The sequence below is a fragment of the Phycodurus eques genome, chromosome 9 (assembly GCF_024500275.1).
Source record: "Phycodurus eques isolate BA_2022a chromosome 9, UOR_Pequ_1.1, whole genome shotgun sequence".
Lineage (NCBI taxonomy): Eukaryota > Metazoa > Chordata > Actinopteri > Syngnathiformes > Syngnathidae > Phycodurus > Phycodurus eques.
The window spans coordinates 27,384,632-27,405,664 of NC_084533.1; the positions used below are offsets into that span (position 1 = coordinate 27,384,632).

The 21,033-nt window shown below is 44.1% G+C and overlaps 1 protein-coding gene across 1 annotated transcript in view; it reads left to right on the forward strand.

The window, feature by feature from the left end:
- The window catches only part of fat2 (FAT atypical cadherin 2), an 84,621-nt gene that overhangs the window by 19,311 nt on the left and 44,277 nt on the right, over positions 1–21,033 (forward strand). The window contains 8 exon segments of the mRNA XM_061686709.1: positions 4,786–4,844; positions 5,649–5,960; positions 6,997–7,204; positions 8,892–9,031; positions 11,456–11,518; positions 12,412–12,624; positions 14,280–14,490; positions 16,667–20,728. Of these exon segments, the coding sequence (XP_061542693.1) occupies positions 4,786–4,844; positions 5,649–5,960; positions 6,997–7,204; positions 8,892–9,031; positions 11,456–11,518; positions 12,412–12,624; positions 14,280–14,490; positions 16,667–20,728 (5,268 nt within the window).

Genomic DNA, 21,033 nt, shown 5'->3' on the forward strand with positions numbered 1-21,033 from the left:
TGCAAACGTTGAGCAGGTGTTGAAAGAGAGGAAACTCCTTGTTGCGGTTGCATTTTATCCTCTGCTAAACCACAGGAATATCTTATAGACTCAGCACATTTTATTTTTTTTTATATTACAAATTAGTATAGAGTAGAACCTCATTTTAGTTTATTGTTTTCGTAAATTTCTAAATATCATTTCTATTCGTCTATTATTATTATTATTATTATTATTATCAGTAAAATGTTCTTCTTTTTTTGGTCTGCATGTTCATATATGGTTTATGTCAAGATGTGTATAAAACATGCTTTAGAGAGAAATACAACATGCATTTTTTATTAATTCATTACATTTTATTTTTCAAACATTTATTATTTTATTTATTTTGTATGAATACATTTGATTTATTTGTGTGTATTTACTTTATTCTTTATTCTTATTGAAGGGGCAGTAACCTCAACTAAAGATGTCCAAAATTTCCGTTATATTTTAAATCTGCATATCGTCTTTATCTGATGCCGTTTACCGAAACGTCGGACACGGTTGCGGTTCCTACCGATCCATTTTACAAACCGAGCTTCCTCAAACGTGCCGTAAACAAGGCAGCGAGCTACCGTATTTGTGATGTCACTCCCGGTCTGCCGCCGATGGCGTTTTCTCCCAACACGGCATGACGTGCACATTGATTCATTCTTCCATGTCATTCTCATTCCACAAATGCAATATTCATCAGAGTTTGACTAATGCCGGGGACATACAATGTATTTTTGAACATATCATTTTGGGGTTTCGTTCCCTTTTAAATAACAAAAAAAAAATAACAATCATTTAAAATGTCAAATGGAATCTATACATGCATACAATACATACAGTGATACCTCTAACGACAAGCATTTTTATTATCGTACAGTCTATATTTGAATTACCTTATCAAATGGGAACCTTTATGGTCAAACACAAAATATTTTTAAATGATTTTGTTGATTGAAAAATAATATTAGTAATAAAAGACTTATCCCCCCCCCCCCCACCCCCCAAAATAAAAAAAAAATTAATAAAAAAAAGTAAAAGCACTTTAATAGCTCATTTATTTTTCAAAAATAACACTATCACAGCAGAGCTGATATGATAAGTGCATGGATAAAATTAAAGTAAAATTGAGTATGTCAAAATTATACTCTATTTTACTCTGTACTATACTAAATGATGTATTAAGCTATACTTGGTAAAGAACGGCAGGGTTGAAAGGTGGGCTTTCCAACCGCACTTCACCGATTAAATCCTATTTACGTGCATTTGTTCCACACTTATGTGTTCAAGGTGTATTTTTCACTTCTAAGAAAGCGTCACACTCTGTGTGAAGTCCCCAAATGGGGAAAATAGGCGACAACAAAACACTGTGATTAATAGGATGATAACGAGCTTTTCATCGTCCTACGATTTCAACTCTTTGCAGCGGCCGTGACAATTGGCGGATGCTGAAAGAGTTTCAAGACGTTGTTAGCATGCGAATGCCGTGTAATGGGTGTCTTTGCGCGACCGCGCACACCGCGCCGCGTCATTTGCATACATTGCTTATGAACGTGGAAACTCTGCATGCTTGGCCAAAAAGATTCCATCTTTAAAAGACATGACAGCGGACTTCCAATAGTCTGCATCCAGCGATCTGCATTTCCATCACTGAGGTTGAAAATGATTTTAATTTTGTGAAAATAACAGAATACATAAAATCAAACAAATAACCGGTTAGCACAGCTGTCTCACAGTCGTGAGGACCGGGGTTCAAATCCCGGCCCCGCCTCTGTGGAGTTTGCATGTTGTCCCCGTGCCTCCGTGGGTTTTCTCCGGTTTCCTCCCACATCCCCAAAACAAGTGTGCTAGGTTCATCAAAGACTCTAAATTGCCCGTAGGTGTGAATGTGCGTGCGAATGGTCGTTTGTTTACATGTGCCCTGCGATTGGCTGGCGACCAGTTCAGGGTGTATCCCGCCTCTCGCCCAAAGAGGCTCCAGCACGCCCGCGACCCGCGTGAGGATAAGCGGTCAAGCACATGGATGAATGGATAAATAAAACATTGCCAACCAGACCATACATTCACTATACGCATAATAAGCTACTCCCGATGGGGTACGATTCACTCCCATTACAATGCATTAAGTTACGATTCCGTCAAAAAAAACACATTTATGATGATGAATGATGACGTGACGCAATGAATTGTTTCACATTTAAGATATGACTTGCTCCAAATATAAATGATTCACTCCAATTACGATACGATTCACTCCAATTAATGTGCGATGCGATGAGTCAGTTCAATTAGACAGTATGTCACTCCAATTACAATATAATTCAAGCTCATTTGCGACACCATTTTCTCCAAGGATGAAAAAGTTCCATTTACTCCAGTGAGGATGTGACGTGTTGAGTCAGTCCAATTACATTACTATCTAATTTACAGTATGACTTGCTCCAAATATAAATGAGTGAATCGTAATTGTTCAGTCGTTGTTATACGAGTCACTCCAATTCCAGTGCGGTGAGTCAGTCCAACTACAATATGATTCAATTTAAATTTATGACACGATTTAGTCCAATTATGCTACAAAACATTTCAGTCCAATTACGATAGGATTCACTCCAGTCAATGTATGATACATTATGATCCACTCCATTTACAATATAATTCAATTCAATTAAGACATGATTCAATTATGGTACGGCATGATTTGATGCCATTTGCTCAAATTATGATGTCATTCACTCCTAGTATGATGTGATCTAATTCACTTCAATTACGATGCAATATGATAAGCTGTGTGTTAGATTTGTTGATAAGATAAAGCTTATCACCAAAAAGACATGATTAATGCAATAGTTCTATTCTGATAACCTTTATGACACGAATACGGTACAAATGTTTACAAATGCCATATGATTCAATCCAATGACGATATGATTCCATCTAATGAATGATATGATTGACTCCAGATACCGCACGATTCACTCCAATTACGATGCCATTCACTCTAATTATAATGTGATACAATTCACTACAATTATTACAATGCAATCTAATAAGCTGCATTCCGAGTACACTATGGTTCAATTCAACGACTATATGCTTCACTTCAATTAAGATGCGATTTAATAGGTTTTACGATAAGATTTAGTCCAATTGCCATGCAATAAGATACACTACAGTTAGGATGTGATGCGTTATGAAACAATTTACCCAAATTAGGATATGATCCACTCCAGTTATGATGGAATGTGAAAATAATTTGATATCAATTCTTAGTATCATTCGTTCAACAATATCATTCGTTCATAGTTGGTATAAAGCCTCTCCGAATGCGATACAGTTCCCGGCGATCAGCTGCTCTGACGTCCACTTGTTGAATGTTGACTCGTCAAGTCGCTCAATAAAGATGAGCGTCTTTGACAAGTCAACATCCGAGTGACAGTGAAGGCATCGTGCGCGACAACACAACAAAAGCTTTCCCAGACTGGCTTTGTTTGTCTTCACGGGGCGTTCACTGGCCCAGTGAAAGCTGCTAATGACTAAAACACACTCGCTTAATGCGCCCACCTGTCCTCACGATAGCCGCCCGAGAGGGGTTGACATTAGGGTTTGTTTGTTTTGCTGTGAAAGTGCATTCATCAATGCCATCGAGGGTTAAAGCTCCCTGATTGTCTCTCAAGATGGCAACGAGATGGGTGTGCTGTACACAGACCGGGCACGAAGGGGTTTCAGGCATTTTTGGTCATTTCCAAGGATCTTACCTAAGTGAACGCTTACTTAAAATTGTGGTGGGTTTGGGGAGGCTGGAACAGATTGACGGCATTTAAAAAAAATATCCGAAATGGATTGGATGCACAGCGCTCAACTCGGTTTTATTTCGAGAGCACCTGGAAAAACAACCAAACGTTGTACACCGAAAGTGCTGTACATAAATAAAAATCAATCGTAAAGCATAAGACAAGCGTACATAGAATAATTTAAAAACGATCAAACTGTAACAAAGTAAAAAAAAAAAAAAAAAATTCAATCAATAAATAATTCATTTTATTTAGTGATGGCTGTCAAGCTACTCAAGTAGTTAAAAGAAATCAAGCAATACGGGAAAAAAAACAGAATATAAAAAATCAATAAAAATGTTAAAGTGAGTAGGCAGTTCGGAATAGGTGTGTCTGGTGTCTTGTTTGGATTTGAAGAGGGTTTTGACTCAGATGAAGCCTCGTGAGGCATCGTAACACTTCAGCCGATTGGTTTCGATCCTTGAAACTCGGTGCGCACGCGAAACCACCTGCTGGCCAAGTGTATAATCACAGGCAGCTGGAGCTTATCCACATGTGTGACACATATTGCATTTTGTCGTCTGTTTTTGGCTCTTGTGAATGACAAAACGATGTTTGACCAAATCATTTCTCAACATAAATGTCACCATTGTTTAGTCCTAGTTTGGCGAAACTAGCTAAGCCGAAGCCCGTGCAGCAGACATGGACGCTGCCATTTGATTTCTCTACTCCCGCAGACAATCTTAAATCGAGCGTCCCTGCAAAAAACGCAAGAAACCTCCATTGACTTAATCCTTTATTTTATTTGTTTGACTTTGTTTGTCCTTCAAACCTTTTAATGCATAAATAATGTCTTTTGTGACGTTATGATGGAAAATGCATCGAACAAAATGTGATGAGCAAACTAAAAACTTGCCTTTGTTGTCATTGGCATTTTATCACACGCTCAGGAAAAGTGTCGTTAACACACGCAAGCATTGATTCCGTGTGTGTGTTTGCACAGGTCTCATCAGCACGGTGAGAGCGTTGGATCGTGAGGATAAAGCAGAGCACAGTATCGAGGTGAGACGGCAGCACCTTTTACGTCACATGCAAGAGCTATTCTTCATTTCCTCATCCCGCTTCGCTGTTATTTTCATGTATGTTATGATCCGCGCTCCATACGATACTCAAATCGATCTCTGAACCCGACTTTCTGGGATGGGGGAAGCCTGCTTTCATGGACATGGACATCTTGGAAATGGGAGTGAGCCCAGTGTTGCACTGACAATCAAGAAAAGTGCTGCTTGCAAAATGAACTGGCCCATACCTGTCGAAATTGGAACTCAACCTTGATTTAGATCAGTATTCATCGAAAACCTATTTCTTTTCTCTATTAATTTCTGCCCTTAATTTAATAATGACCGGAATGGAGTTAACCCCCTCTAGTTCTCACTGGCTGATATATTCTACGTATGCTACAAGTCACTCCAAATAGATGACTGATTCCAATTTTAATATGGTAATATTCGCTCCAAGAATGATATGATTCGCTATATATATACGATGTAATTGACTCCCAAGTGTGATAAATGTTCACTCTTTGATATATGATTCAAGGCAACATTGGTATGATTCACTCAAACTACAATACGATGCGATCATATTATGATATAAAATGATTAACTCCAATCATTCAATGATCCATCGTGATGATACGATGCACTCCAGATACGATATGATTCACTCCAAGTACGATGCGATGCGATTCGCTCCGATTACAATACAATTTCCTTCAAGTGCCACTACGACCACAAATACGACGCGATACAATTCACCAAATTTTGATACGATTCACTTGCTATACCCCATCCATTGTATGGTCAGGTCATCGTGTCTGACAACGGTTCTCCGTCGCTGCGCTCCACCGCCACCGTGGTGGTCCGCGTGCTGGATGACAACGACAACCGGCCCAAGTTCACGGACAAACTTTTCCACGTCAAGCTGCCCGCGCAGCGTCGGCAGGACGGCCGCGTGGAAGTCTGTCGAATGATCGCTAGTGACGACGACGAGGGATCCAACGCCGAAGTGATGTACAAGCTACAAGACGACCACGACGGCAGTTTCCAAATCGACCCGTTGACCGGTGTGGTGACGTCGCTTGGAGACTTCTGGCCCGCGAATTACACCATTCTCACGGTAGTTTAAGCTTGAAATTGAAAATCCGTGCGTTAACAACATATAGAAAACCCTGACAATGGGTTAGGGACCAAGCCCCAACGTAGTAATTGATACCACCTCAATTGTTTTTATTTAAAATTGCCTTTATTCAAAAATGTGTACCCCAAACGACAACCCCAATCCCAATGACGTCGGGACGTTGCGTTGAACATACATAAAAACGGAATACAATGATTTGCAAATCACGTTCAACCTACTAGACTGGCCCGCCTGCAGTCCAGACCCGTCTCCCATTGAAAATGTCTGGCGCATTATGAAGCGTAAAATACGACAACGGAGACCCCGGACTGTTGAGCAGCTGAAGCTTGGACATGATTTGCAAATCATTGTATTCTGTTTTTATTGATGTTTAACACAACTTTCCCAACTTCCTTGGAATTGGGGTTGTATGACCCCGAATATCATTTCAAACTCATTTTAATCTATCTTGTTAAAAAAAAAAAAAAAGTCCGAGGTGTGGAACAAAACAAAGCATTTCCAGCGAAATGCGCAAGTAACAAAGTAAAACAAAATGTGTAAAAAAATATATATAAATAATTCCAACAAACTGTACTAATTGAGGGAAATAGAGCAAATTTTGTACAAATAAATAAATCAAAAGATATAAACGAAAAAAGAACATCCAACAAACTGCATACAAACACAGCAAACTGTGGGAAAAAAAATAGAAAGGAAATGACATCAAAATGTGTAAATAAATAAATAAAAAGTCTAACAAATAGCGTAATCAAGAAAAGTAAAACTAAATGTGTAAAAAAAAAAACACAAAAGGAAGTCCTACAGAGGGTGTAAGAAACAAGGAAAGTACAACAAAAGATGTCAAATCAAAAAAGAGAAAGAGAAAAGTATTTTAAAAAGTCTTAGAAAATATATAGAGTATGTTGATAATATTGACTGTATATGCTAATTGACTAGCATACATGAGTCAGCACACATTAGGCTTAGAACGTGATGACGTCTCTAATATGGCGAGCATTTGCGACACATTTTCCAGATTAAAGCGACGGACGCGGGCAGCCCGTCGCTGTCGTCTGCGGCGAGGCTGGACATCGAGTGGGCGTCGCCCGAGCCCCCCTCCGTTGAGCCCCTAGCCTTCGATGAGCCCCACTTCACCTTCGCCGTCATGGAAACGGAGCCCGTCACTCACATGGTGGGCATCATCATGACGGAGACCTATCGGCTGCGCTGGTTCCGCATCGTAGGTAAGGGATCGTGTCTCGTGCCTCGCAATCTCTTCCGGGTGCGTGGGCGAGCTTTGACCCCGCGGAGTTGACTTATTAGAGTTTTCTGTTTTTATGGCGAGTCATCAAACTAAGGGCAATGTTACTCAACGTACAATTGCAAGGAATTTAGGGATTTCATCATCTACGGTCCATAATATCATCAAAAGGTTCAAAGAATCTGGAGAACTCACCGCATGTAAGCGACTAGGCCGAAAACCAACATTGAATGCCCGTGACCTTCGATCCCTCAGCACTGCGTCAAAAACCGATCTCACCACGTGGGCTCAGGAACACTTCAGAAAAGCAATGTCAGTAAATACAGTTCGGCGCAACTTGAAACTCTACTATGCAAAGCAAAAGCCATTTATCAACAATACCCAGAAACGCCGCCGCCTTCTCAGGCATTCCAGTCTGTGGGCTTAAAACAGTCTTGCAGCTCGTCGCCGACCTCCTAACGACCCTTGTCGTCACAGGAAGCCTTTGAATTGCAGGAACATATTGACTTATGAACGAATAAGAGATTGTGGTCCGATGATCCAAGGTGGGGGCAGTGGTGCAGCACGGTATGCATCCCTTCTGTTCGCCTACAGCAAGTCCAAAGTTTTATGGTCCCCAGTTGAGCAGCGCACATACTGCTGAAAGGTTGGTAGAATTGAGTCCAGCCCGCGGTGATTAAAATGATAATAAGAGCCTCCGAGTGGAGGCTCTGTTACCTAGCAACAGCTGTGCGAATTGTATCACACACAGTACAGTACGTAAAAAGCCATGATAATCGTGGAAATCACTTTCCATATTTACTTTCTTCTTCCAGATTTCTTGACCAGTTGAAACCATTTTTGGCCAACTTTAAACTCTTCACTTCCCCCAAATAACTATTCCCAAACTCCAATTCCAATGAAGTTGGGACGTTGCGTAAAATGTAAATAAAAGCACAGCACAATGATTTGCAAATCTTCAATCTATATTCACTTGAAAGACAAGATGTTAAAAAGACAAGATGTTTCATCTTCAAACTAATATATTTGATTGAACCGAGGACACCAATTGTTGAAGCTTTGTCGGTGGAATTCTGTCTCCTTCTTGCTTGATGGACAACTTCCGTTGCTCAACTTTCCCAGCCTTTGGTTGCCTGTCCCAGCGTTTTGGAAACATGATCCACAAAGTCAATATCAAAGTCCTCAGCTTTCCCATGATGAACATATTTGCTCAACTTGCTTGTTATTCAGGACAACCGCCACCTTGCACAATAGACATAAACAGAATGACGAGAAATAATCCACAGTATAAAAAAAAAATAATAATAATAAATAACACAAATGTAGAAAGTCCATTGCATGCTAATTTACGCACGGGCACACGGGGGAACGCAGTATACATGCCATCATTCCTCTTCCCAGTTTTTCACGATAACTGCCAGTTTACACATTTGAAATAAACTGAAAACTCGAACTAGAATCTACAACGTATAACGAGTCAATGGCGCGCTTGTCAACTGAAGGGACGTGCGTCTACGCAGTGTACATGGGACGGCTCTCCTCACCTGTTATTTAGCCTAACCGAAATGAACAGGCTGAATAGAAATAATCCACAGAGTGAAGAAAAAGGTCATCGTATAAGAAATCTCTTCTAACTGGTGTGGGGTGTTTGTCGTCTTGCTGGGTGTCAGGCGGCGACGAGGAGAAGGACTTTGACATCCAGAGGAACTCGGGCACCATCTCCATCGCCCGCCGCCTGGACGCCGCCCGCCGCTCCAACTACAACCTGACGGTGCAGGTCACCGACGGCCACCACAGCTCCGCCGTGCAGGTCGGAATGTGTAAATACACTCGGTTTGCAGTGCTGTTTGAAAAACATCCCAGCTTGATCTCAAAGCGTTCCAGTCAGATGGGAACAAAAAGCAACAAAGAAAAATGCTGCTGATGCAGTAAGCTACGTTTGGTTTTCAATTATCAAACAGTAATTTGACTTTTTAGATGTAATCAAATGGTTAGGGTTAGTTGGTTTGGGCAGTGGCCCTCAATATTTGTGACCCCCAAAGGTCCTTTCCACGATCAGACGAGATCGGGCATTCTCACAGTACCCTGTTTATTCAAGGATTTTGTGGGTTTTTTTTTGTCAATGCAATTATAATGGGTGTCAATGACCTGCTGATTTTTGCTATTCACAGTCCGGCCCGGTCGCTATCCTTGGCGAATAGCGGCGGTCCATTGTATTTGCATCGCGGGGTTGGGTGTTTCGGTCGTTCCGCTGCCGAAGTGTCCTCGGGCAAAATTGCTCCCAGCGGGCTCGGGTGGCAGCAGCCGCTCGCCGGTGTAACGAATGCGTGCGTGAATGGGTGAACGCGAGCCTCTGTAAAGCGCTTTCAGCCTCTGTAAAGCGCTCCGTTGTGTACGTGAGGCTCTCAGCGCACGAGGTGGCCGTCCGCCACGTGACAGGTGCGCCCAAATTGAAAAATGTTTTCCGTCTCTATGTGTTTAGGTCGGGTCAGCGCGTGCATACCAGGACTCCATGTCGGCGATGCACGGACGGCCTGTGACTAGGTCACTGAGCCTTCTGCTGCGAATGCAATTTTCAACTTTCACGGCCATTTTGTCAGCTGCGAGAGCCTATAATAATACGGGTATGTTCATTGTTCGCCGCTAAGGGAAAAGTGGGGAGAGAAAATCTGAAATTCAAGGAAGAATGCACTTGAAAAATGTGCATTCATTCTCCCTCCAGCCAGCACAATATGCCAGGAGACTATAGCTGTATGAGACCAAGTATAGGCATTTCCTTCAAATTCAAAGGTAAAAACAACAAAATACGCTGAAATTGTCACTTCAAGCTGCAAAAATGAATCTCGTCACATCTGTCACACAACAACAAAATCTCACTTTGAGTGCCATATGTTTTGAGTGAGCACAAGAAGCCGTTCTCAGATGCAGAAATAATGGAAGACTGCATGGAGACAATGTTTGAAGGCAAGCAAAAAGAGGAAATGACAGCTGAAATGAAGCAAATCCCTCTCTCTCAGATTCCACAGCAAACTCTAAAGTACTGGCTGTTGATCTATTTAAGCAGCGGTGTGATGGAATAAAACATACGGAGTCATGAATTGACTTATTCATGGCTTTCTACAACTGCGAACGAGTCGGCCGACGCCACTGATAAAGCGCAGCTGTTGGAGTTTGCGAGGTATTATCATGTTTCAAAAAGGGACTTTGTTGGCCAGGCCAAAATGAAAATGACTTTTATTTAGGTTTGTGTTTTGGTTTGGAATAGTATAGATATATATATAGATATATATATAGATATATATAATAAATAGGATCGTCTTTTCTCAAATTGAATTTAAAATTGAGTTCTTGTAGGCTGAAATGTGTACATTTTTATGCAGGCACCGATGACCAGACAAAACTTCTCTTTTTTCTTTTTTCTTTTTTTTTTATCAGCGCATGAACGTCAAATGGACAAAAAAAAATCAATAAGATGTGCAAATTCAGATATTGCCCAACAATATCACTTTAACTAAAACGATAATAAATTCAATCTTTGAATAAAATAGCAAAGAAAGGAAAATTCAGCCATAAGTAATTTTGTTACTTTAAAAAAAACAAAAAAACTGCTTCTGTGTGGGGCTCTGGATACTTTGTGTGACTGTCGGGCTCTATTTTATTGGTGAAACGGCGAGAAATGTTGCTGGTGGCCGGATTGGTCAAGTGACCGTACGCGAGGCACAAACGTCTTTGACAAAACAAAACAAATAGCGCGAGCAATAATAGACAAATACAAACTAGTGAGCGGAACGTATCCAAATGAATGAAGTAAAAGTAGCACGACCTTCTACGTAACCTTCGTAGAAGGTTGTGAATTCCCAGTTTTATCCAATGCATCGTACATTGTGTAAAGCACTCGGTGTTACATTTTAATGTCTGAAAGTGTGTGTGCTATATAAATCAAGTCTGACTGATTGAAGTTGAAGTTAGAGGCCCAGAGAAAAATGTGAGGACATGAAGAAAAACTTGGAGGATGTTTTTTTTGTTTATTTGACACTTTTACACTTGAATGCTTTCTCACTTGAAGAGAGCGCAAGAGAGAAAACAATGTCTGTGATTGTCTGTATTGCTGAGTCATCGTGATAATAAGCCACCACCTCTATGATATGGTTTCATCTCCTCCATATTGGTTGTCACTCCTTTAATCTTGCTACTCTTTGTCTTTTTATGTTGCTGTTTTCCCCCGCATCCGCAGGCCTACGTCCGCGTTCTGGACATAAACGAACATCGACCCGTCTTCCTCAAGTCGCATTATGAGGTGTGTGCGCGCGTAGGATTATTCTTCATGGAAATAAAAAGTAAAAGAAGCCTTTTGTAACTGAGTCAAAGTTTAAGACTTGTTAATAAGCATGTGATAACATGTAGCGAGATAGCAAAATGGTCAGGGTTTAGGATCAGGGGGCTGAGGTTTTGGTTTTGGAGTTTAGGTTCAGGGATCCGTCCATCCATACATCCATTTTCTGTCCCCCTTATACTCATGCCGGCTATCGTCGGGCAAGAGGCGGGGAACACCCAGAACTGGTCGCCAGCCAATCGCAGGGCGGATTGGATTAATGGTTGTGGTAAATCCGGTGGGGTTCGGGTTTCAGGTTAGGATTAGGGTTACCGTAATTTCTCGTGTGTAAAACGATGTCGAATATAATACACTCCCCCAAAATTGACCCAAAAGTCACGAAACCCCTTGAAACTATGAATAATGCGCTCTAGCGATTTTTGACACATTTTTGGGAAGTAAAAATTTGCATTATACACAAGAAAGTACGGTAGTTGGTTAGGATGAGGGATTAGGGTTAGGATTAGATTTAAAGGGGCGAGAGGTTTTGGGTGCATGTTAGAGTGTAGATTTATGAGTTAAGGTAATAGTTAGGACCATAGTTACGTGTTTGGGGGTTAGAGATTTTGGGTTAGGGTTAGTTTTATGGTTAAGGTTTAGATTAATGGGTTAGGATTAAAGTTGGAGGGTAGAGGTTTTGTTTCGGGTTAGAGGGCAAGGCTTTTTTGTTTTGGGTAAGGGATTAGGATTTAGACGTAGTGGGTTAGAATTTAGGGTTGGTGGGGTAGGAGTTTTGGTTTTGCAGGCCGACCCGCAACGGTTTCAACTTTAAGGTCCCAGTGTCGTTTTCCCGACTGACTCGTCGCGGTGTCTGTCAGGTGAGGGTCCCCGAGGACACGGCGGCGTGGAAGGACATCCTGCACGTGGTGGCGCGCGACGCTGACGCCAACAGCAAGCTGATCTTCTCCATCCACAGCAGCCTGCACCCTCACAGCCACAAACTCTTCCACCTGGACCCCAAGAGCGGCGTCCTGGCCACCACTGACAAGCTGGACTATGAGACCATCCCTCTACACACGCTTGTCGTCATGGTAACGCCTACACGCTTACACTAGGCTGCAAATGAGTTGCTTTTGGGAGATATAAGGCTGTCCACCCTCATAGGTTTTACACTTAAACATCCCCAATGGGTTCTCAGTAGGGTTGAGGTCAGGGAATGATGATGTGGTGTGTTTATATATGCAGCCCCGAATCACAAAAGAGTCTCAATGGGTTTTACAGGCCTATAGTTCACATCTACGACATCCCCTGGTCTAGACGCGGCATATGTGCAAGGAAAATCTCGGGGACAACCCATTTAGCTAAAATAATAATAATAATAATAATAATAATAAAATAAACCTTAAAAAAGGATGACAACTGGAGGATCCCGTTTCTAGAGCTTGCAATGGATACAGAGTGGGCAACATTTTATCACGTTACAATGTTATACAATGTGAGTTAAAACCGCATGAGCGTTGATTTCATGGAATGAAGCGCTCCAGGTCGACAACTCCAGGGAAGTGGCTTTCCTCGCATTTTTTCCTAGTCGGTCGATGTAATCCTTACAGCAATAGCCTCACTTCGATCATCAGCACCTAGCCCAGAGGTCGGCTTCCCATTACAATCAAAGAATGTATTGAAAACAATCAAAAATATTTTAAGTCATACAATGAATAAGTTGCATGAGTCAATGAATACAGTGAAGCTATTTAGATAATAGCTATATTCTATGCGTGTTGCTTTATTTTCCACTTTGCGTCGGTCCATCTTAGATGAGCTCGAGCCCAGAGAAGCCGGCGGCGTTTCTGGGTGTTGTTGATAAATGGCTTTTGCTTTGCATAGTAGAGTTTCAAGTTGCACTTACGGACGTAGCGCCCAACTGTATTTACTGACATTGCTTTTCTGAAGTGTTCCTGAGCCCATCCGGTGATATCCTTTACACACTGATGTCGGTTTTTGATGCAGTGCAGGCGGCATCAAAACCGACATCAGGGATCGAAGGTCACGGGCCTTCAATGTCGGTTTTGGGCCTCGCCGCTTACATGCGGTGATTTCTCCAGATTCTCTGAACCTTTTGATGACATTATGGACCGTAGATGATGACATCCCTAAATTCCTTGCAATTGTACGTTGAGGAACATTGTCCTTAAACTGTTGGACTATTTTCTCACGCACTTGTTCGCAAAGAGGTGAACCTCGCCCCATCTTTGCTTGTGAATGACTGAGCAATTCAGGGAAGCTCCTTTTGGTCACCTGTGGGATGTTCCAAACAAGTGTTTGATGCGCATTCGTCAACTTTCCTTTTTTGCCACCTGTCCCAGCTTTTTTGGAACGTGTTGCAGCCATAAAATTCTAAGTTCATGATTATTTCCTCAAAACAATCAACTTTATCCGTTTGAACATGAAATATCTTGTCTTTGTAGTGTACTCAATTCAATATAGGTTGAACATGATTTGCAAATCATTGTATTCTGTTTTGATTTATATTTAACACAACGTCCCAACTTCATTGGAATTGGGGTTGTAGAATCCAACGGTTGACTGCCACCAATGGAATATACAGTGGCTATTTAACAGCTGCCCTCAATTGCATGCGTTTGCCTGACAGAAAACTTCGCTAAATACGCCTTCGTCCAACCTAGTTTCTCTCTAAGTAACACCCAAATTATTTGACAGTACGATGACATTTGATGTCCCATTTTAGGTGCGCGACCAGGAGATCCCGGTCAAGAGGAACTTTGCCAAGGTGATGGTGCACGTGGAGGACTGCAACGACCACGCGCCCGCCTTCCTCAGCACCCGCTACGAGGCCGCCGTCTCCAACGTGGCACCTGCTGGCTCCGAGGTGGTGCGCGTTAAGGCCCTGGACGGCGACGCGGGCAGCAATGCCGATATTGCCTACTCCCTGCATTCCGGTGAGTGAGAAAAGGCTTGTTTTTCTTACATGTACACGGGTACCTTGACTTATCAGTGCCCCAATTTATGAGTTTTTCCCAGTCACTTGGTCGATTTCTTTTTCTTTGCTTTGTGTTTCGAGCCACAATTTGAGTTACAACCAGTTGAAAAAGTGAGAGTAAAGGGGGAAAAAAATGGAGCAGTACGAAATAAGAGCACTCGCATGGAGCTGCTGTAGGCCACAACTCACGCCCAGACGCTCACATGTTGACAAGCCAACTCAAGCTCCTGTCACTCGTTAGCCACGCCCCTGTAAAGGCACACATCCAACGCACAAATGCTACAGTAACACAATCATTACACTATATTAAAAACAGTATTTGTTTACATTTAAATTGTTCTATCGTGGTTTTTGCACAATGCTGTGCTATATTTCTTCATCAAGAAACAAGTAGCAAAAACAATTCTGCTGTTTTTTGGATTGATCTAATACTGTGAACATTGGGACTTAAAAACAATGTCTGTACGGTCGGCGGTGTCAGGTGACCGCAGACTTAGATGGGCACGTACCATTTTATTCAAAAATGAGTGATTGTTTTTATGATATTAAATTTGCGATTGAACATTGGAATTTTGGGGCGTTCCAAAGGTAATTGGTCATTTACCATTTGCATGCATTTGATATTGGAAACGACTACCCGTTTCATTTTCTTGAGCAAATAAAATACATAAAAAGAACCTGTTAGTGAATTATAGGCCATCTGAACGCTCTAGGACCTTTAATGGCATTTCAATTCAATTCAATGGGGAAAATTAATGACAAACAATAAACATAAGTCCAAGGTACTACTGTATTTACATTTCCCCCCGCCATCAAACGTCAGCCACTTAAGAGCTCCGCTGTAGCAGAGTGCTAAAAGACGGCATGATGACACCCCAAAGGGTCTCGCCAGAGTGCTTCTCGATTCCTTCTCCCCGCTGCTCATTTTATGTTTGGGATTTGCTGGGCTCAGACCAGCTCACCGTAGCTGTTTTATTGTTTCATTTGCGCTCCACAGAGAATGTCACGGAACAAATACCTCCCAGTTTTGGCCGGGGATTTGTCTGTGATCCCAGAGCGCAGTGAAAAAAAATAAAGAGCCTACCTGGGTGTGATTTATGTGTTAGTTCCTGCACAAAACCTTCATCTGCTGCTGAGGTTATTGTTCATGCAGCATTTTCTGCTAAATAAAAAAAGGAGAAACAATTCGCGGGGAGTGGGAAGCGTATGGAGTCGCTTTACAATCAAGTGATTGATGAGCGTGCATCAATACCGATTGTAAAGCAGTTCAATTGTAGCGTAGCGGCGCACCATCACTCGCCCTTTCTTCTCAATAATCTCCCAAATTTACCCCAACAAGCTAACAATTGACCATCAACAAAAGTGTTGTTGAATGTGAAATTGAGGCTGCAAGAAATACAGTGAGCACCTATTTGCAGTTCATTTTTTCGTCAATTCACCTTTTCATGTATTTTTATGCTTTCTGTGATGCCCTATGATGCCACAAAATGGGGCCACTGGCGAATAGGAAAGTAGTAATTCATGTCAAGGACGTATTGTTGAAGTGATACATCTCGATTGACACTGAGATATTTGTATGTCAGGGAGAAGCTAAATTGTTAATGGAAGTTATGGTGAGTCATCGCTGCATGTACACAAGTACTTCCGGTGTGTTTTTTCAAAATTAAATATTCGGCAAACCATTTTTAAAGGATAATGTCATACATTTAGGTTTGAAATCATATGAAACTGTTTTGGGATCGTAGTTTGTTGCCTATTTTTTTCTGATTGAACTCACCCCAGCACTGGCATTCCATTCTCTCCTTTCACACAGCCACTGTCGCACTTCTGTTCCACTTGTGGTAGTACCTCAGACGCTGGAAAATATGTGGTTTAACCACCGCTTTTGTGTCAGTACCTTTCACACAGACAAAGGCCCGGAAAAAGCCAGCTTACGACCCAAAGTGTCAGAGGCAAAACGGTCGTCACCTCGGTCCCGGGTTTCCGCTATCCCCTTTCACACAGCCGCTTCTGTTATCCCTCTGATACTACCTCAGAATCTGCGTAAATTTGTGTGAAGACCATCGATCTTTTCACATGTAATGACAACACAGGAAAAATCCTACTTTGACACTTTCTTTTCTTTCTCCCGGCAGGAAATATCAACAACATCTTCTCCATCGATCAGGTCCTGGGCTCCATCAGCGTGTCCAAACCTTTGGACCTTCAGCACCAGGACCCGTTCCACCTGACGGTGAAGGCCACCGACCAGGGCTTCCCTCAGCGCAGCGACATCTGCTCCGTCCACATCCACGTCCGCATCTCTGACTACACCCCGCCTGTCTTCCACGATGAGGAATATCTGGCAGAAATCAGCGAGCTGAGCGGCTTGGGAACACACGTGGTCACCGTCTCTGCTTTCAGCCCAGCCGCGGTGCATTACGGGATCGAAAGCGGCAACCCTAACGGAACATTTTACATTGACCGATATACTGGCTTGATAACAATCGGAAAGCAGCTGGATTTTGAGACCTGCGCCTCCTACACGCTCAACGTTTCGGCGTCCACCAGTTCCGACGCTGTGTCCAGGACGGCAGTTTTCATCTACGTGATGGATGAGAATGATAACACCCCCACATTTGCGCGGGGCGAGTACACGGGACGGATAAGTGAGGAGGCACATGTCAATGCCCTTGTGATGTCGGAAGAAAACATGCCTTTGGTTGTCGAGGCTTCAGATGCGGACCGAGATGCAAACGCGCTGCTCGTCTACGAGATCCTGGAAAAGGAGGCCGGGAAAATGTTCAGGATCGACGTCAGCACGGGTGCAATCTCGCTAGCGGCGTCACTAGACTTTGAAAGCGTTGCTGAGTATCGCTTCAGCGTGCAGGTGAGGGACTCGGGGGAACCGTTGTTGTATGCAGCGCAGCCCGTCAAAGTCACCGTGCACGTCTCGGATGTGAACGACTACCCGCCACAGTTCACTGCTGCCTCCTACGAGTCGTCCGTCCTCTTCCCACCGGTCCTGGGCACGGAGGTGGCGAGGGTGGCGGCCCCCGACGCTGACTCAGCAGTCTCGTACAGCATCGCTGAAGGGAATCTCCACAGCACCTTTTCCATTCATCCCACCGCTGGAGTCATCACCGTTAGCAATGTGTCGACGTTTAAGCCATCTTACCAGCTGGTAGTCACCGCCTCAGATGGCCTTCACAGAGATTCCGCCTTTGTCAGGGTGAACATGACCAATGTCACCAAGAGTGGTCTGAACCTCCAGCAAAAAACATATTCGGTGAGTGTTTCAGAAAACCTGAACAGTGTGAAAACGTTAGTGGCACTCAAACCGATAGGGTGTTACCTAAACGAGCCTCTTTCGTACTCCCTTTTGAATCCTGTGGGGAAATTTGCAATCTCCAAAACTTCCGGCGTCATGGAGACCACTGGCGTGCCGTTTGACCGCGAGGACACAGACGCCTATGACGTGGTGGTGATGCTACAAGACACAAGAACTCCGCCAAGGACGGCTACCGCTCTGGTCAAAGTCTTTATAGACGACGTCAATGACAATTCGCCTGTGTTCCTCAACCTGCCATTCTCGATGACGATAGCTGAGGACGCGGAACCGGGAGATGTATTATACCAGGCCACCGCCAGGGACAGAGATCTGGGTGAAAATGGATCCATCGTATACTCCCTGGAGGATGATTATGACCTCTTCAGGATCGATCCAGACATAGGTGACATCTCCCTTAAGAGGCCTCTTGATTTTGACGCCCTGAGCAAATACATGCTGACCATCCTGGCGGTGGATGAGGGAGATCCTGGTCACATGACTGAGGCACAGCTCAGTATTCAAATCAGGAACCGGACTAACCCAGTTTTCCAAACGCTTTCGTACCCTCTGAAAGTCCCTGAAACTGTTCCCCCCTTCACGACTATCTTGCACGTACAGGCCAGTAACCCCGAAGGCTATCGCCTGATTTACAACCTGGTGGAGGAAAATGCCTCCAAGCACTTTCATATCGACTTCACGACGGGTGCGTTGACGGTCACCAACCCGCTCGACTATGAGAGCCAGACCCTGCACGTGCTGACTGTGCGAGCCACCGATTCTGTGAGTGGTGCCTTTTCTGAGGCGTCTATCGAAGTGGAAGTCGAAGATATGAACGATAACGCCCCCTTCTTCTCCCAGGAAAAGTACACGGCCAGCATTGCGGAGGGGCTTCCCGTTGGCTCCTCAGTTCTGCAGCTGTCCGCCTCCGACTTGGACTCTGGCAGGAATAAAGAGTTTACGTTTCACATGATGAGAATGGAAGGCAACGAAAGCGATTTCTTCGACGTAGACCATCAGAGCGGATTGATTTTCACGAAGCAAGTGCTGGACCACGAAAGCGCAGATCACTTCCAGTTGAAAATTCAAGTCGTCGACAACGGCACCGTCGCCCTCAGCAGTGAGGCTGTGATCTTGGTAACTGTCACCGACGTCAACGACAATCCCCCGGACTTTGTCAGCTCTCATTTCCAAGCTTCGCTGGACGAGTCAGCAAAGTGCGGCCACATCGTCATCAAGATTCAAGCGTCCGATCCGGACGTCGCAGACGCCAACCGCCTCAAGTACAAAATCCTCTCAGGCAACGAAGGCCGCTACTTCAACATTAATGAGTCTTCTGGGATCATATCCTTCTCCAACATCTGCAAGAGGAACCTGGATCCGTACTACAACCTTACAGTGGCAGTGTCGGACGGCGTGTTCCAGAAGAGTGCGCCGATCAACATCGACATGATCAGCAGCAACAGACACAGCCCATACTTCCGACAGAGCACCTATGAGGCGGAGCTTACTGAGAACGCCGAGGCAGGTACCCGCGTGATCCGGCTGGCCGCCATTGACCCCGACGATGGGCCTTACGGCAGTGTGGACTACACCATCATAAACAAGCTGGCGGACGAGAAGTTCGCCATTGATGCTAATGGGCAGATTGTCACCACACAACCACTAGACAGAGAAAACCCAGACCAGAGGGTAATCGCCATCAAAGTGATGGCAAAGGACGGCGGCGGTAAAGTGGCCTTTTGCACTGTGAAGATCATCCTGGCGGATGACAATGACAACGTCCCGCAGTTCAAAACATCCGAGTACCACGTCGCCATTCAATCAACTCTGAACAAAGGCTCGCCTGTTATTCAAATCATGGCGTACGACGCAGACGACGGCAAAAACGCCGACATCACCTACACCGTAGATGAAGTGGGAGGGGCGACGGAGGACATCATCGAGATCAACCCGTTCACCGGTGTGGTTAATGTCAAGGAAAGCCTGCTTGGCATGGAGAACAGGATCTTCAACTTCAAGGTAAAGGCCCGTGACGGTAGCCTGCCATTCTACAACTCCACCGTCCCCTTGCGGGTCAAAGTGCTCCCCCCCGAGATTCCTCTGCCTAAGTTTGTAGAGCCTCTGTACACATTCTCCACCGCTGAGGACACCCCCGTCGGTACGGAAATTGGTTCGGTGAAAGCCGACTCAAACTTACCGCTCATTTACAGCCTGGTCGACGGCAACACAGTGGAGAGCAACAGAGACAAAGTGTTCAGCTTGGACAAAGAAAGTGGGACATTGCTGCTGGAGAAGACCGTGGACCACGAGAGGACCAAGTGGTACCACATCGACGTGCTAGCTCAGGGTAACCACAATGGCACGGACGTGGCCTCGCTGGTGTCGGTCAGCATCCAGGTGCGAGACGTCAATGACAACCAACCGGTGTTTGACGCCAACCCGTACAGGGCATACCTGGCGGAGAACATGCCCGCCGGAACCACCGTCATTCAGGTGACCGCTAATGACCCGGACACAGACACCAACGGTCTGGTCACCTACAGCCTGGAGTCGCTAGCCGACGACGACGTCAACATCAATGACTTGTTCTCCATCGACGGTGATACGGGCTGGATTGTGACGGTGCGCGAGGCCGACTGCGAGGCTTCCAGGTTGCACCGTTTCCACGTGCTGGCCACCGACCACGGTGGCGACGCCAAGCTGTCGTCCAGTGTCCTGGTGGAGGTGACGGTGACAGATGAAAACGACAGCCCGCCGGCATTCTCAGAGGACGCCTACCACGGCTCAGTGGCAGAGAACAGCCGCCCAGGCGAGGTCATTGTCTCAATGACGACCACTGACGAAGACGTGTCGCTGGAGAACCGCCTTGTGACGTGCTACATAACAGGTGTGTATTTTTTTTATATATATATATATTTGTACTTCAAACTAGAAGTTTACATCCGCTATATAAAACTGTCTGACATTAAATCAGGCTAAAGGTTTCCTGTTTTAGGTCAATTAGGATTACCAAAATGATTTCTATTTGCTAAATGACAAAATAATGAGACAGATTCTTTTTACCCAATTTTTCATTACTTTTTTTCAAAATCAGAAGTTCACATGGATTTCATTCGTATTTGGTACCATTCCCTTTAAACTGTATGACTTGGGTCAAAGATTTTGTCGATCCTTCGACAAGCTTCTCTCAAT